We start from the raw sequence: 14,416 nt of genomic DNA on the forward strand, positions 1-14,416 counted from the left end.
GACACCAGACCCTTTTCAGATATGCTTTCTCCCATTTTGTGGGTTATCTTTATACTTTTTTTTTTTGATAATGTCTTTTGGAGTATAAAATCTTAAAATTTTGATGAAGTTCAGTTTATCTATTTTTTTTTTTGTCTGGGCTTTTGGTGCCATATCTAAGAAACCATTGCCCAATCCAAGGTCATGAAGATTTACCCCCATGTTTTCTTTGTAAAGTTTTATAGTTTTAACTCTTTTTTTTTTTTTTTTTTTTTTTTTTTTTTTGAGGCGGAGTCTCGCTCTGTCGCCCGGACTGGAGTGCAGTGGCCAGATCTCAGCTCACTGCAAGCTCCGCCTCCCGGGTTTACGCCATTCTCCTGCCTCAGCCTCCCGAGTAGCTGGGACCACAGGCGCCCGCCACCTCGCCCGGCTAGTTTTTGTATTTTTAGTAGAGATGGGGTTTCACCGTGTTAGCCAGGATGGTCTCGATCTCCTGACCTCGTGATCCGCCCGTCTCGGCCTCCCAAAGTGCTGGGATTACAGGCTTGAGCCACCGCGCCCGGCCTTATAGTTTTAACTCTTATATTTAGGTCTTTGATTCACTTTGGATTAATTTTTGTGTATGGTGTGAGGTAGGAGTTTTTTTGAGTGTGATTAACTAGTTTTCCCAGCACCATTTATTGAAAAGACTATCTCTCTTCCATTGAATTGTTTAGGCAGATTTGTCAAAAGTTAATTGATCATAGACATATGGGTTTATTTCTGGACTCCTAGTGCTATTCCACTCATGTGTATATGTTAGTATGCTACACAGTCTTGATTACTGTACACCTGCAGTAAGCTTGAAGTCAGGAAGTGGAGGTCCACTAGCTTTGCTCTTCTTTTGCAAGATTGTTTAGCTATTCTGTGTTTCTTGCACTTCCATATGAATTTTAGGTCAATTTCTGCAAAAATGCCAGTGGGGATTTTGATAGGGATTGTGTTGACTCTGCAGATCAATTTGAGGAGTATTGTCATCTTAACAATATCGGTTCCAATCCATGAACGTGAGAAGTCTTTACATTTATGTAAGTCTTCTTTAATTTCTTTCAATGATGTTTTAAAGTTTTCAGTGTACAAGTCTTGCACTTGTTTTGTTAAATTTATTCCTAAGTATTTTAGTCTTTTCGATGCTAATGTAACTGGAATTGTTTTCTTAATTTCATTTTCAGACCGTTTATTGCAAGTGTATGGAAATATAATTGAGTTTTGTATATTGATCCTCTATCTTGTAACCTTGCTGAACTCATTTATTAGTTTTATTTTTGGGGGGATTCTTTAGTATTTTCTATGCATAGGATTACATCATCTTTGAATAGGTAGTTGCACTTTTCCCTTTCCAATCTGGATAGTTTTTATTTCCTTTTCTTATCTGATTTCCCTAACTAGAGTCTCCAACATAATATTGAATAGAAGTAATGACAGCAGACATCTTGTTTTATTCCTGATCTTAGAGGGAAGGTTTTCAGTCTTTTACCATTAAATATGATGTTAACTATGAATCTTTTGTTGTTGTCCTTCCTCTAGTTGATGAAGTTCCCTCCTATTTCTAGTTTGTTTAATGTATTTTTTACCATAAAAGGGTGTTGGATTTTGCTGGAATTTTTTTTTTTTTTTTTTTTTTTTTTTTTTTTGCAGACATGTATTGAGATGCTTATGTGGTTTTTGTCTTTGTGGTTTTTGTCTTTTAGTCTGTCAACATGGTATGTTACATTGATTGATTTTCACATCCTGAATAACTTTGCATTCCTGTGATAAATTCCACTCAGTCCTTGAGAAATCTTGTTATCTCACTATTCTTTTACACTTGGGGTTTATATATCTCTTCCAGGATAATGTATACTAACAATCTATGAGCTGTTATTTAAGGAATGATTTACAATCTAGGTTCTTCTTATTCTTAAGACAAACTTAGTGTCAGCAAGGCCACGTTCTTGTTGCAGGAAGGAAGCAGTCACTGCCTGGGTATCCGTGATCAATTTCTCTGCCTCTAGCTTTCCAGAGAGCTATTTTTTCCTACCATTCACCCCCTGACTCTGGTTTATGACCTTGTATCTAGATACATGCTTCTCAAAGAGTGGCCACTGGACCAACAGCATTAACATCTCTTGGCAACTGGTTAGAAATGTGACTTTGGGAGCCACATTTCTAGACCCCTAGACCTACTGAATCAGCCAAATTCTAGGAGCAGGGCTCAGAATCCACATTTTAACTAGTCCTGTGATTCTGATGCATACTAAAATTTGAGAGCCACTAATGACCGTGACACTAAGTGGGTTTAAGGACTCCACAGGTCCAATTCCCTCTTCCCTTCAGTCACTGAGTTGGATATCTTCCTTCCACGTTGTTGGTTTTTATCTAGTATTTAGTAATATTTGTGCATATGCCAATTTGTGTTTGCAGTTCCCTGTCAGCCCATCTCTGAGTGATAGGTATATGTATGTTTAATGAAACCTGCTGTTGTTGAATTATTGGGGAAGGTAGAAGATGTCGCTGGTGTGAGTTGAACCAGTTGCTTCTGCTTTATTCCTCTTGGGTATTTTCAGCTTTCCATGGTGTCCTATCCTTCAAACACTCATCCTTTCTCACACCTGGGGACAGATGCTTTGCTTGGCGTAAGCAGGGGTTGGGGGAGGACAAAGACACCTGGCTCCTCTACTATGGAAGCCCAGATGATCGATCACAAGAGGTTTCTTTGCTTCTGTATATTTCACCCATGAGCCTGCTGTTCCTTCTGTGCTGCCTCCATCACTGGCCACAGATCTTTCTTTTTTGAGATGGAGTCTCGCTCTGTTGCCCAGGCTGGAGTGCAGTGGTGTATTAATTCCTTGCAACCTCTGCCTCCTGGGTTCAAGTGATTCTCCTGCCTCCCACAGCTAATTTTTTTTACATTTTTATTAGAGACAGTGTTTCACGATGTTGGCCAGGCTGGTCTCAAACCCCTGACCTCATGATCCACCCACCTTGGCCTGCCTAAGTGCTGGGATTACAGATGTGAGCCACCGCACCCCACCAAGCCACAGACCTTTCTTTGCAGGCTTGAGGTTATGGGTTTTCTTTCTCCTGGGCCAGCCTTATGGGCATTTGTTCTTTGCAGTCACACAGGGCTCCACACACTTGATTTTCTACTCTACTGTTGCCATCTTGAAATTTTTAATTAGGTTGAACAAAGGGACCCACATTTTCGTTTTATACTGGACCCTGAAAATTATATAACCAGTCCTGCATCCTTCCTTAGATCTCTCTGCCTTTTAACTTTTGCGGATGCCACACAGTTTCTGGTCTGCTAAGGACACTTCTTATTTTACAGTGCTACTAAAGATTAATTCACATAAAAATGCTTGATGTCATTTTCTAGGGATCTGGAGGAGGAGAAAAAGACTAGATCATGTAGTCAGTTTACCATCTTTATCCAATCCTACCACGATGCTTCTAAAATAGAAATCCAGTCCTATCATTCTGCCACAAAATTGGCAAGTAGGTCTTTGTTGCCTGCTGTATGAAGTATAGATTCCCCAGCCTGGCACAGAAGGCCATCCACAATGTGGTTCCAGCCTTCCTTCTAACAATCACAAATTTCCAGAGTTAGTAAGTTTCCTATCACTACAGGAATCAAACAGCCCTGGAAGAGCTACCATGAGAGACATAAAGGGGCTGTCAAATTGTTGCTGAACCCAATAATTCCAAGGTTATCTCTGATTCTGATATTCTTGGCTTCCTGGCCATCCCTCCCCTCCTCTTCTACTCCCTACTGTATCCTAGTCAAACGGCCAGGGGGCTGCTTGCAGAGAGATCCCTGAACTCACGTGGAGCTCCTCAGCTTCCTGCCTTTGCCCCAGCTCTTCCCCTGACTTCATCTCTAGCTCCCACAATCCCAGGCACTGCCTCTGGGAAGCCTCCTTGATACTCCAGCCTCTCCTAGACCACTGTCCTCATGCCCAGCACAGCTGAGTTGATCTCTTGTCTGTAGCATGGACCATTCTGCTGACAGCTGTGCTTTTCTGGGTGTGTCCCTTTCCTCCCGGTCTGAGCCCCAAGCGGTGAGGGGCTCATTGTGCACTCATACGTTCCTTCCCTCACTTATGCATGCAGTGCACAGGAATGGACACTTACTCTGTGTCAGACCCTGTGCTGGTCACCTCAGGGGACACACAGATGACTCAGAAGTAGACTCAGAATTGACTGGCTCCCAGACGGGGTGGGTCAGTGACAGTCCAGTGAGCTAATTGCTCTAACAAGATGGGGAACAAGGCACAGAGGGCTCAAAGAGGAGGTAGCGCTGGAGCTGCTGCATGAGGAACTAAGGAGGCTTTGCTGGGGTTGGGACAGACCAATGAGGACAGAGGGAGCTGCAGGGACAAAGGTGCAGAGGGAGGTGAGGGAAGCAGGGAGAGTTGGAGAATTTGTCCTGACTGAGGTTGGACAAGCTATGAGGTTGTCATTCCTTAAATGACAGCTCATAGATTGTTAGTATAAATTGTCCTGGAAGAGATATAAAAACCCCAAGCATAAAAGAACAGTGAAATGACAAGATCTGTCAAGGACTAAGTGGAATTTAGCCCAGGTATGCAAAGTTATTATGTGAAAATCAATCAATGCAACATAACATATTGATGAAATAAAAGACATGGAAAAGACGTAGAATAAAAGGTATGGGAAGCAGGGAGATTTAGGGGAGTTTGTCGTGACTGAGGTTGGGGTGCGAAGCATTGGGCTGGGGGTGAGGTGTGGAGCGAGGGGATGGTTAAAAGGGGTGGAAGGTCTTGGAGAAGAGGCAGGGGTGGAAAAGCTGGAGATGAAGACCTCGAATGCCAGGCTGAGGAGTTGGGGGCCTTCTCGGGAGTGTCCCTGTGGATCGACTGAATGGTTTAAGCAGGGGGAGCAAAGAGCCACGTTTTAGAAAGATTATTCCAGAAGCCGATGTGGAGGAGAACAGGAGGGGCCAGGGAATGAGTGTAAGGGCTTATGCTGGGCCAGGTGAGGGGTAATGAGCGTGAGTCTCAACCTGCAGCTCACGGGAGGCTCCATGCTGGGAGTGGCCTGAGCAGGGAGGAGCGTGCAGGTCTTCCCTCCTCAGCCAGCCTTCATGAGCAAAGTCACCAGTCTGGCCCGGAGCCTGGCCAGGGCTCCCAGTGCTGAGTAAGGGGAGAGCCCAGGGCAAATTGCGGATTTAGCGGCTTCTGTCTCTGCTCCACAGGGGCTGTCCCTGACACTTTCTGGTTTATCAGAAGGAGAATTCCCAGTTCTTTATTCTCCAAGGCCCCATCTATCTGAACCACTCTCCCCGCAGCCACCAACTCTCCGGTTTGACACAGGAAGGCTCTCCTGTTTCAGAAGTTTACTGAAAGGGCTTCTGTTCTTGGCCACACATTTTGCTTCTCTTGCTCTTGGGGAACTCACGATTTGTTGGAAGGAGATTGGAAGAAGAGATATAAAAGTACTCAGGAAACCATTCGCGGGACTTGGGAGTATCTTCTCAGAAGAGATGATGTGGCTCAGCCTTCCAGGGCTGTGTGAGTTCAGGACAGGCAAGATTCCTGGGGCCCAGAGCTTGGGGTGCGTGACAAAACCCCGGCCTTCCCGGTCCTTAGCCCTCCCCACGTGGCCCATCCTGTCTGCGGGAGTTTCTGGCAGCTCCTCCACTGGAAACAAGCTCCAGCAGAGGCAAAGCTGTGGGGCCCATGAGCCCTGCAAAGCTCCAGGCTAAGTGGGGTCTCATTTAGGCGGCAGCTGAGCCGGCTGCACAGTTGGTTAATCACCCTCGTCCTGGGAGCCTGCTAAATCAGGAAGCCAGGTTCAAGCCGGCTCCTCCCTCACTGGCGGTTTCCAGGGAAGATGGAGCCGGCTTGGACTGGGTAGGCAAGGCCGGCTTCCTGCTGTCCGGGACCCACACTTACCTCGTCAAACAGCAGACTTGTTCCTGACCCTGTCGGTGTCTTCACCAGCCCTGGGATCCCTGGGATGCCTGGCTCAGGCTGCGCTGCAGGAGAGATGAAGCCCAAAGCAAACACCAGCCAGTCTCCAAGCCTCTGGATGCATCCTCTCTGCGCCCCTCGTAAATGTCCCCTGCTCTGCTCCCCACCTCCCCACCCCTCAGCCCCTGACTGTGGCAGCCTTCCCCTGTGCCATGCCTTCCTCCTCCAGGAAGCACTACCCAGGCTGCCTGAGCCGCCCTGGGAGGCCCCTGCTCTAGGAAGGCCCCCACCAACAGAGGGCACGGTGAAATTGTGGGAAGAGCCCTTGCCAGTATTGGGGTGTCCAAGGGACCAGATCCCAACGTTGGGGAAGTGATTTTATCTTGCTGAGGCTCAGCAGCCTTATTGCAGAGGCATGGAATTCAACGATTTTGTGTGCGGGAAAGCACTAGGCAAGCCAGAAAGCACCTGCGTGCCCAGGTGCAGCCTTCACGGCGGGCTTTGAGGAGACCCAGAGCTTGGCCCCGACCTCCTTGCTGACATTTTCCCTCTTCTTACCCACGTAAAGCCGGTGCACTGGCGTTTCAAGGATGCTCACCTCAGGGCCTCTTCTCACCTGGGCCCTTGAGCTTCTTCCGGCCTCTGAACTCTGCATTCCCAGCAACCCCAGCTGCATCCTCCGCATCCCCAGCGACCCCAACTCTCATCCTTGCCCACCTCCCCAGCTTGCCCACCTCCCCACCTCTGGACATCCTGCCCAGGCTAAGTCATATTTCCAACCTGGTAATGAAAGTACTGGATGGTCTGGAGAACTCATAAACTGTTTCTGTGAGTACCAACTCTGGGCCTGGTGTGAGAATGTGGAGGTGATGACTCAGACCTGGCCCCTCCCTGTGCTGGAGTCCTCCCCTCCTCCAGGGCCTGACACATAGTAGATGCCCGAGAAATGCCAGAAGCATCTGTGTTATAAGTCAGGGCTCAGGGCCAGCGCTCCAGAGGGCTGCAGGTATTGGGTTTGCTGTTCTGAAATCTGAATAGTGTTATCTTCAAGTTTGTTTGTTTGTTTGAAACAGAGTCTCGCTCTGTTGCCCAGGCTGGAGCGCAGTGGCACTATCTCGGCTCACTGCTACCTCTGCCTCCTGGGTTCAAGTGATTCTCCTGCCTCAGCCTCCCAAGTAGCTGAGATTACAGGCGTGTGCCACCACACTCAGCTAATTTTTGTATTTTTAGTAGAGACGGGGTTTCACCATGTTGGCTAGGCTGGTATCGAACTCCTGACCTCAGGTGATCCACCCACCTTGGCCTACCAAAGTGCTAGGATTACAGTTGTGAACCACCGTGCCCGGCCAAGTTTGTGTTTTGTAAGTGAAGTCTGATGGGACAGTGCATACGTGCGGGGGCACTTGGTGGGCAGTTCTCACATGGTTCTGCCTCCTGCTGCCTTGAAGCCTGCTGGAATCTTGGCCTCCTACTCTCCTGACCTCTGGCTTCTCAGCCCCACCCCCACCCAGCTTTCTTCTCCCTACCCCTGCCCATGAACAGCCGCTGGCCTCCCTGCATTCCAGAGCCTGGGTGTAGGCAGGGCTGAGGTTAGGTTCTCATACTCCACCATGTCTTGGGGCGAGGCAGCTATCCCCACCCTGGGCTGGCAGTGCCATAGAGCATTCCAAGGGTGATTCAGAGGGGAATAAACCTCTCACCTAGTGCATTTCAGCGTGGAGGTTGCAAGACTCTTGTCTACCCTGGATGGGGCCAGCAGGCCTGTGGGAGGGGCACATGCTTGGCTCAGCTTTCCAACTGTCACTCACAGCATGGTTTGTTGGCCCAGTGGCTGGCAGGAGGGGGATCCTGGGTGCTGGTGGGTATGCCAAGCTAAGGAGCAGGGGCCCTGGGGCCTGGGAGGGCCTGCACTCATCCCTCAAGTATCCCTGGGCATGAGGAAATACAGTAGCAAATAGATAACACCGGCTGGGCATGGTGGCTCACGCCTGTAATCCCAGCCCTTTGGGAGGCCGGAGTGGGCAGATCACCAGGTCAAGAGACTGAGACCATCTTGGCCAACGTAGTGAAACCCCGTCTCTACTAAAAATACAAAAATTAGCTGGGCGTGGTGGTGAGTGCCTGTTGTCCCAGCTACTCAGGAGGCTGAGACAGGAGAATCGCTTGAACCCAGGAGGCGGAGGTTGCAGTGAGCTGAGATGGCGCCACTGCACTGCAGCCTGGTGACAGGGCGAGACTGCGTAAAAAAAAAAAAAAAAAAAAAAAAAAAAAGAGAGAGAAAGAAAGAGAGAGAAAGAAAATACCATAACAGGTTTTAGAGCATCCTCAGGGAAAAGGAAAAATGTTATATTTTAGTACCTTTAGCAACATTTTTTTTTTCTGTTTGAAAAAGGGACCCTGCATTTCCTTTCTGCATGGGGCCTTCCTCATTCCGCAGCTGCTTTTAGGTGGAGTGTGATAGAAAAAGCAGGAGGTTTGGATTTGGAAGAGTCTGCAAGCCCCTTCACCTCTCCAGGCCTTGGTTTTCTTATCTGTGAATGGTCTTCCTTCCCAGGGCCGTGCTCTCTCACACCCCCGCTTTGCCTTGAACTTGGCATTCCATAAACGTGATCTTGCTGGCTGGCTTGGAGTGCCGTGCCCTTTCCTCTACTGTCAAAACTGAAATCTCTGCTCTGGCACGGGCTTCCTTGGGGTCCTCAGTCAGCATGAATCTTCCCCTCTCCCTCTGTCTCTGCCGGCCTTGCCTGTCGCTGCAGTCAGCGATGCTGCAAGGTGTTCTTGCTCCTTCCTCACCCTGACTTCCTCATCTCTGCATCCCCCACGGCCCCTAGTATGGGGCTCGGCCCATAGAAGGTGCTTTTTCGAATGCATGTCTCCATTTCTCTGCTAGGCCCCAGTTCTGCTGGGTGCTCAAAGTTGACTTTCTTTAGGGGCAGCAAAGTGTGATGGGCCTTAGCTGGCGCTCAGACATGGTGCGGGCCTTCACTCCCTGACCTGTGTATCGGACACTGGGCCATTCCTTGTTCCCGTCCACATCTGTGCTGCTCTTGCACCTGGGAAACAGTCTGTGCCCATCCTGTTGTGCTGTGTGGGGACTGCTCTATGATGGCCTCCAGGTCTCTGTTCTCTATCTGGGCCCTTCTTGGGCCTAGGTTTCGTCACGGCTCCTGGGTCTGGGGAGTGCTGTGAGCTGGCATCTAGCATTAACCACTGATTCTCTCTATCTGGCTCCACCTGGGATCATGATGAAGACAAAAGGGACAAGGTCTTGAATCAATTGTTAGAGGTAAACAAGTAAAAAACCAAGAATCAGAATCATCCTCACTTATTGAACACCTGTTATGTGCCTGACTGTGTTCTGAAGGCTTTACACACACATATATATATTTTATTTGTCTTCTTTTTTGGAAACGGAGTCTCATTCTGTCACCCAGGCTGGAGTGCAGGGGCGTGATTTCGGCTCACTGCAACCTCCACCTCCTGAGTTCAAGTGATTCTCCTGCCTCAGCCTCCCAAGTAGCTTCGGGATTATAGACATGCGCCACCACGCCTGGCTAATTTTTGTATTTTAGTAGAGACAGGGTTCCACCATGTTGCCGGGCTGGTCCCAAACCCCTGACCTCAGGTGATCTGCCCACCTCCGTCTCCCAAAGTGTTGGGATTATAGGCATGAACCACCGTGCCCAGCAGGCTTTACGTATATCAATCATTTAATATCCACAGTAACCCTCCGAGGCAAGTACTAGTACTATCCCCATTTTATAGATTGGAAGACTGAGGCATATACAGGTTGTGTAACTTGCCCAAGGGTGCATGGTTCGTAAGTGAAGAAGCTGGCATTTGAATCCAGGTATCCAGTCATAATTCAGTGTCACTCAAGGGCATTCAGGACTTGGAGATTCTTAGCGAGCACTGGATCCCTGCTATCTTGTAGGAGTGAACCCAGAGAGGGAGAGTGCTGGACCCTATGAGACACAGTAGGCCAGAGGGAGCCTAACACGGTGTCAGCCTCCAGATTCCAGCTGGACGCTCTTCCCACTGTTTACCCCTGCCTGCTTTCGAGAGGGCCCCGGGGGCCATGACCCCAGGATTCAGGGGACATGGGCCATGAAGGCGGCCCTGGCAGGCAGAGGGCTGCAGAAACAGGGTGATGGATTCCGATGGATACACCTGGAGGAGTTTCATGTGAGAGGCAGGCACAGGGTCAGGAGAGGAGTCATCCACCAGGCCCTGGAGTGTGGGCTGCGGAGATGGAGTAGGTTCTTAGGCTGGAGTTGCCCTTCAGTTCTGCAGGGGAGGAAATGAGGTAGCTTGGCATGGGGAAGGATGCTCGAGTCCCTTGGGGAGACCAGGAGGTGACTTCACTTTGTGCCTTGGAACCCTTCCTCAGAGAACTGGGGCCCTAGAGGAAGCCGCAGACACATTTTGGGAGGGGCCGCAGGCTTCTAGGGAAGCTGTGGTCATGGGCAGTGTGCAGTGTTTGGGAGTGGCCACAGAAGACATCTGGGGGGCAGTGGGATACGCAGATCTAGAGCTAAGGAGAGAGGCCTGGGCCAGAGGCAGAGCCCTGACAGTGGTTTGTGGGTTTGGAGTTCAGTGTGGACCCTCAGAGGAGAGAGTGAGTATAGAGAGGCAGGCAGCTCCTGGGAAGCCGCTGCTTTGTAGAGGAGGGAGGAGAGGAGGGGCTGGAGGACAAGACAGAGGTGGAAAGGCCTGAGGAGGCAGAGGAGCCAGGCTGTGCTCTCCCCAGAAATGGCATCAGGTGTGGCATGAAGGGCCAAGGACTAGGTCAGGACATGGCAGAGCAGGGCATAAAGTGGTGGGAGATACCTCTGCCCATCCCAAGCTCTCAAGTGAGGGCCAGAGGCAGCTCCAAGCAGCCTCCCTGGGAACCACAGTGCCTGGCAACAGTGACAAGGATCTGCTCACGTTTCTTTTCTTTTTCTGCAGGAGAAGGGACTGCGCCGTGCACATCCAGCATCCTCCAGGAGAAGCAGCGTGAGTCAAGCCTGACCCCGTGGGGTCATTTCTTCCCCTTGGATGGGTCCAAGCTCGTTGAGCTGGGGTCCCCTCTCATCCATTCAGAGCCTGGTAGGGTGGCAGGATCCCTGCCATCTTGCCTGCAGGCAGGACCGGAGGGCCTGAGGTCACTCAGCATGAGTTTGGGCCACTCTCTAACCCGTGAACTGAGCCCCTCGGGTTCCTGAGTTCCTATCGCTGGACAGCTCAGGCCAGCTCATGTCTCCCTCTCTGGGGAATCCACAGGCCCAGCGTGAGGGGTGGGAGGCTGGTGGGTTGGGAGCCTGAGCTCAGCAGAGCAGATGAGATCACGGCATGAGGACAGAGAGAGGAGGATGGGAATGGGGAACATGGCCCCTGTGCCCATCACCTTTGGGTAACACAACTTCCAGGAACCACGGACGGTGTCATGGTGACTGACATGACTGAGTGAGGTTCAGAGACACCTCATTCCTGGATGTGCCCGGGGTGATGATCCTCAGTATTGCTCCATGAAGAGGCCACCTCTCTGCAGAGCCCGTGGCTCTGTGGCTGAGTCCCTGTCCTCTGTGTTATACAGGCGTCTCCAGGTTTCCTTCCCCCTGTGTTTTCCCAGAGAGAGGAGCGCAGCATTGGACCCAGGAAAGACTTGGTCGAGATGTGGCCATTTGCTGACATAGTGACCTCAGGACGTCTTCCTTGGACATTCTGGGAGGACTCAGTGGCCAATGTCTGAGCCAAATGTCTTTGCCGTTGGCAGTATTGACTTCCACATGCGGCTGGGTCAGGAGAGGAGTCCACGTGTGTTTGGGGTGGCATTGGACTCAGAACTTTCCTGACTTCTCCCTCCTGCTCCTTTGATCTATAGTTGCAGCTTTGGGGGGGGGGGCTCAGTCCACTCTGCCCACCACTTCCTCGGGCTCAGGCCTGCAGCTGCTCTGCAAACTCTTCCATCTTTCAGTTGCTGTCCTGAGGTGGAGGCGCCTATGACACCAGCCTTCCTATGGCCTGGAACCCAGCCTTGAGTGGGTACACAGGCATCCCCTGCCAGAGAAACTTTCTCTTATTGTTTTTGAGACAGAGTCTTGCTCTGTTGCCTAGGCTGGAGTGCAGTGGCATGATCTCGGCTCACCACAACCTCTGCCTCCCAGGTTCGAGCGATTGTCCCGCCTCAGCCTCTTGAGTAGCTGGGATTATAGGCGCCTGCCACCACGGCCAGTTAATTTTTGTATTTTTAGTAGAGACGGGGTTTCGCCATGTTGGCCAGGCTGGTCTTGAACTCCTGACCTCAGGTGATCTGCCTGCCTCGGCCTCCCAAAGTGCTGGGATTACAGACATGAGCCATTGCACCTTACCTGAAGAATCTTTTTCTGCTTCGAACAATGAATGGCAATTTCATAGACAAAGCCCTTCAGGGGCTGGTAGGTGTGAATATCTTTGTCAGGGGCACCCCAAAGCCCAGGCCATAAGGGCATCAGGCCATGGAAAGGACAGGGCAGAGAGATGGCAGTTCTCTTTCCCGAGCCCTTGTAGGGGTGCAAGAAACTGAGCTTAGCACAAGGGGACTGTGTTAAAATGTACCTGCGGGTCTTTAATGTATAGAGGTGAAAAAGATGATATTCAGCACAGGTTTTGAGAGATGGGGCCAAGCCACGCCGCGCAAGGCCGTGGGGGAAGCACTGGGTTTGGTCAGGAGACAGAAGGACCAGGAAGCCCACTGAAGGCTGGGTTCCAGGCCGTAGAAAGGCTGATGTCATAGGCGCCTCCACCTCAGAACAGCAGCTGAGGTATGGAAGAGCTTGCAGAGTGGCTGCAGGCCTGAGCCCGGAGAGGTGGTGGGCAGAGTGGACTGGGCCTCCCAAAGTTGCAAGGCCCAGAGCCCTTGTTGGGTTTTCTGCTGGAAAGACAGGGCAGAGCAGGAGAACTACCTAGGGCTGGCTGATTTGCATGTCGTGGGCTCTGGGCTTGGGCTCTAGGGCTGGTGTCCCGTTGTCTGGTAGCTGGCCCTGGGTTGATTTAGGGCCGGGGAAGTATTGGTTTGGCGGGTGAGAATTACACAGAGAAGGTGGTTGGGGATACGGGTTTGGGACTGGTCCGTTTGCCTATGAAAGGCGCCCTCAAAGGGAGTGGTTATTACCTCTAGGAATTAGCCAGCCCTGGGAGGGGCAGCCTCTTCCTGGCCAGCAAGGCCCCTGAGATGCCAAAACATCATAAAATAACAAGCACGATGAACACAGTGGTGTCACCACGTTCCCCAGGAATGCAGGGGAGGAAAAGAATCCATCATCTCCCGTTCCGAGCACTTGGCCGGAGGAGACAGCGGCAGCCCCGAAGCAAAAGCAGCCGCCCCGAGGTGGGGCTTATCTCCGGGATGCCAAACCACAGCTCTGTTTTCCACAGACACAATTGCATTGACGAGATGTTTAGTGACCTCTGGACCTGACTGAAGAAAAATGTGTGTTTAAATAGTTAGAATTCTGTTGCTGAAGGCTGTCATCAAATTCTGCTCCTTCAGAATGTTCTTCTCGGGCCGGGCGCGGTGGCTCACACCTGTAATCCCAGCACTTTGGGAGGCTGAGGTGGGTGGATCACCTGAGGTCGGGAGATCGAGACCAGCCTGGCCAATATAGTGAAACCCCATCTCTACTAAAAATACAAAAGTTAGCCAGGTGTGATGGTGCATGCCCGAAATCCCAGCTACTGGGGAGGCTGAGGCAGGAGAATCGCTTGAACCCGGGAGGCGGAGGTTGCAGTGAGTCAAGATCGTGCCATTGAATTCCAGCCTGGGTGACAGAGCAACACTCCATCTCAAAAAAAAAAAAAAAAAAGTGTTCTTATTTAGCAGAGAATGACAGCGTATGTGCAGATGCATTCTGGAGCTGAAATGATACCTTGGAGGTCGTCTAGGTTGGGGATGCCTAAATGAGCCTAAGATTTTCAGCAGTGAGAAAAACAATAATACTGTGCTGTGTTTTTCCATCGCGTTCAGCGTATTCAATTGAGAGGACTCCTTTTCACAGAATTCTACAATTACGTCCTGCCTAGTTTTGGCATTAAAATGCTTTTTCTTTTATGAAATGATGGTGATGATCGATGGTAATGTGTTTGTTTATTTTTAATGCAAAATTGGCAGAAGAAAAATCTGTGACCTGAATTAAAAAAAAGAAGAATCGCAATGGCTTGCATTTATAATGGTGCTTTTCCACATAAAACATACTTGCATGCAAATTATCTTATTTAATAGTTCCACTGGGTTTTTGAAAACTCACTAAAAACAAATTGCGAGGTGGTTAAAGTTGCCCTGGTACCAGGAGTCAGAACATCCTGGGACTGGTGTGATGGTGTCTGGGGTTGCAAGGTGGTAAGGCCTGGGTTTGACGCTCAGCTTCTCTCGTTTAGTAGCTGTGACATTTTGGACAAGTTACTTGATGTCTCTGAGCCTCAGTTTACTCAGTTGTGGAAAGATGAACATACTGTCATGCTGG

The 14,416-nt window shown here is 50.1% G+C and overlaps 1 protein-coding gene across 1 annotated transcript in view; it reads left to right on the forward strand.

Annotated features, from left to right (window-relative positions):
• PITPNM3 (PITPNM family member 3) overlaps positions 1–14,416 on the forward strand; it is a 108,986-nt gene that overhangs the window by 43,300 nt on the left and 51,270 nt on the right. Inside the window, exon 4 of the mRNA XM_030923976.1 lies at positions 10,884–10,931. Within this exon, the coding sequence (XP_030779836.1) occupies positions 10,884–10,931 (48 nt within the window). The remainder of the gene's footprint in view (positions 1–10,883; positions 10,932–14,416) is intronic.

This window comes from Rhinopithecus roxellana, chromosome 19, assembly GCF_007565055.1.
Source record: "Rhinopithecus roxellana isolate Shanxi Qingling chromosome 19, ASM756505v1, whole genome shotgun sequence".
NCBI lineage: Eukaryota > Metazoa > Chordata > Mammalia > Primates > Cercopithecidae > Rhinopithecus > Rhinopithecus roxellana.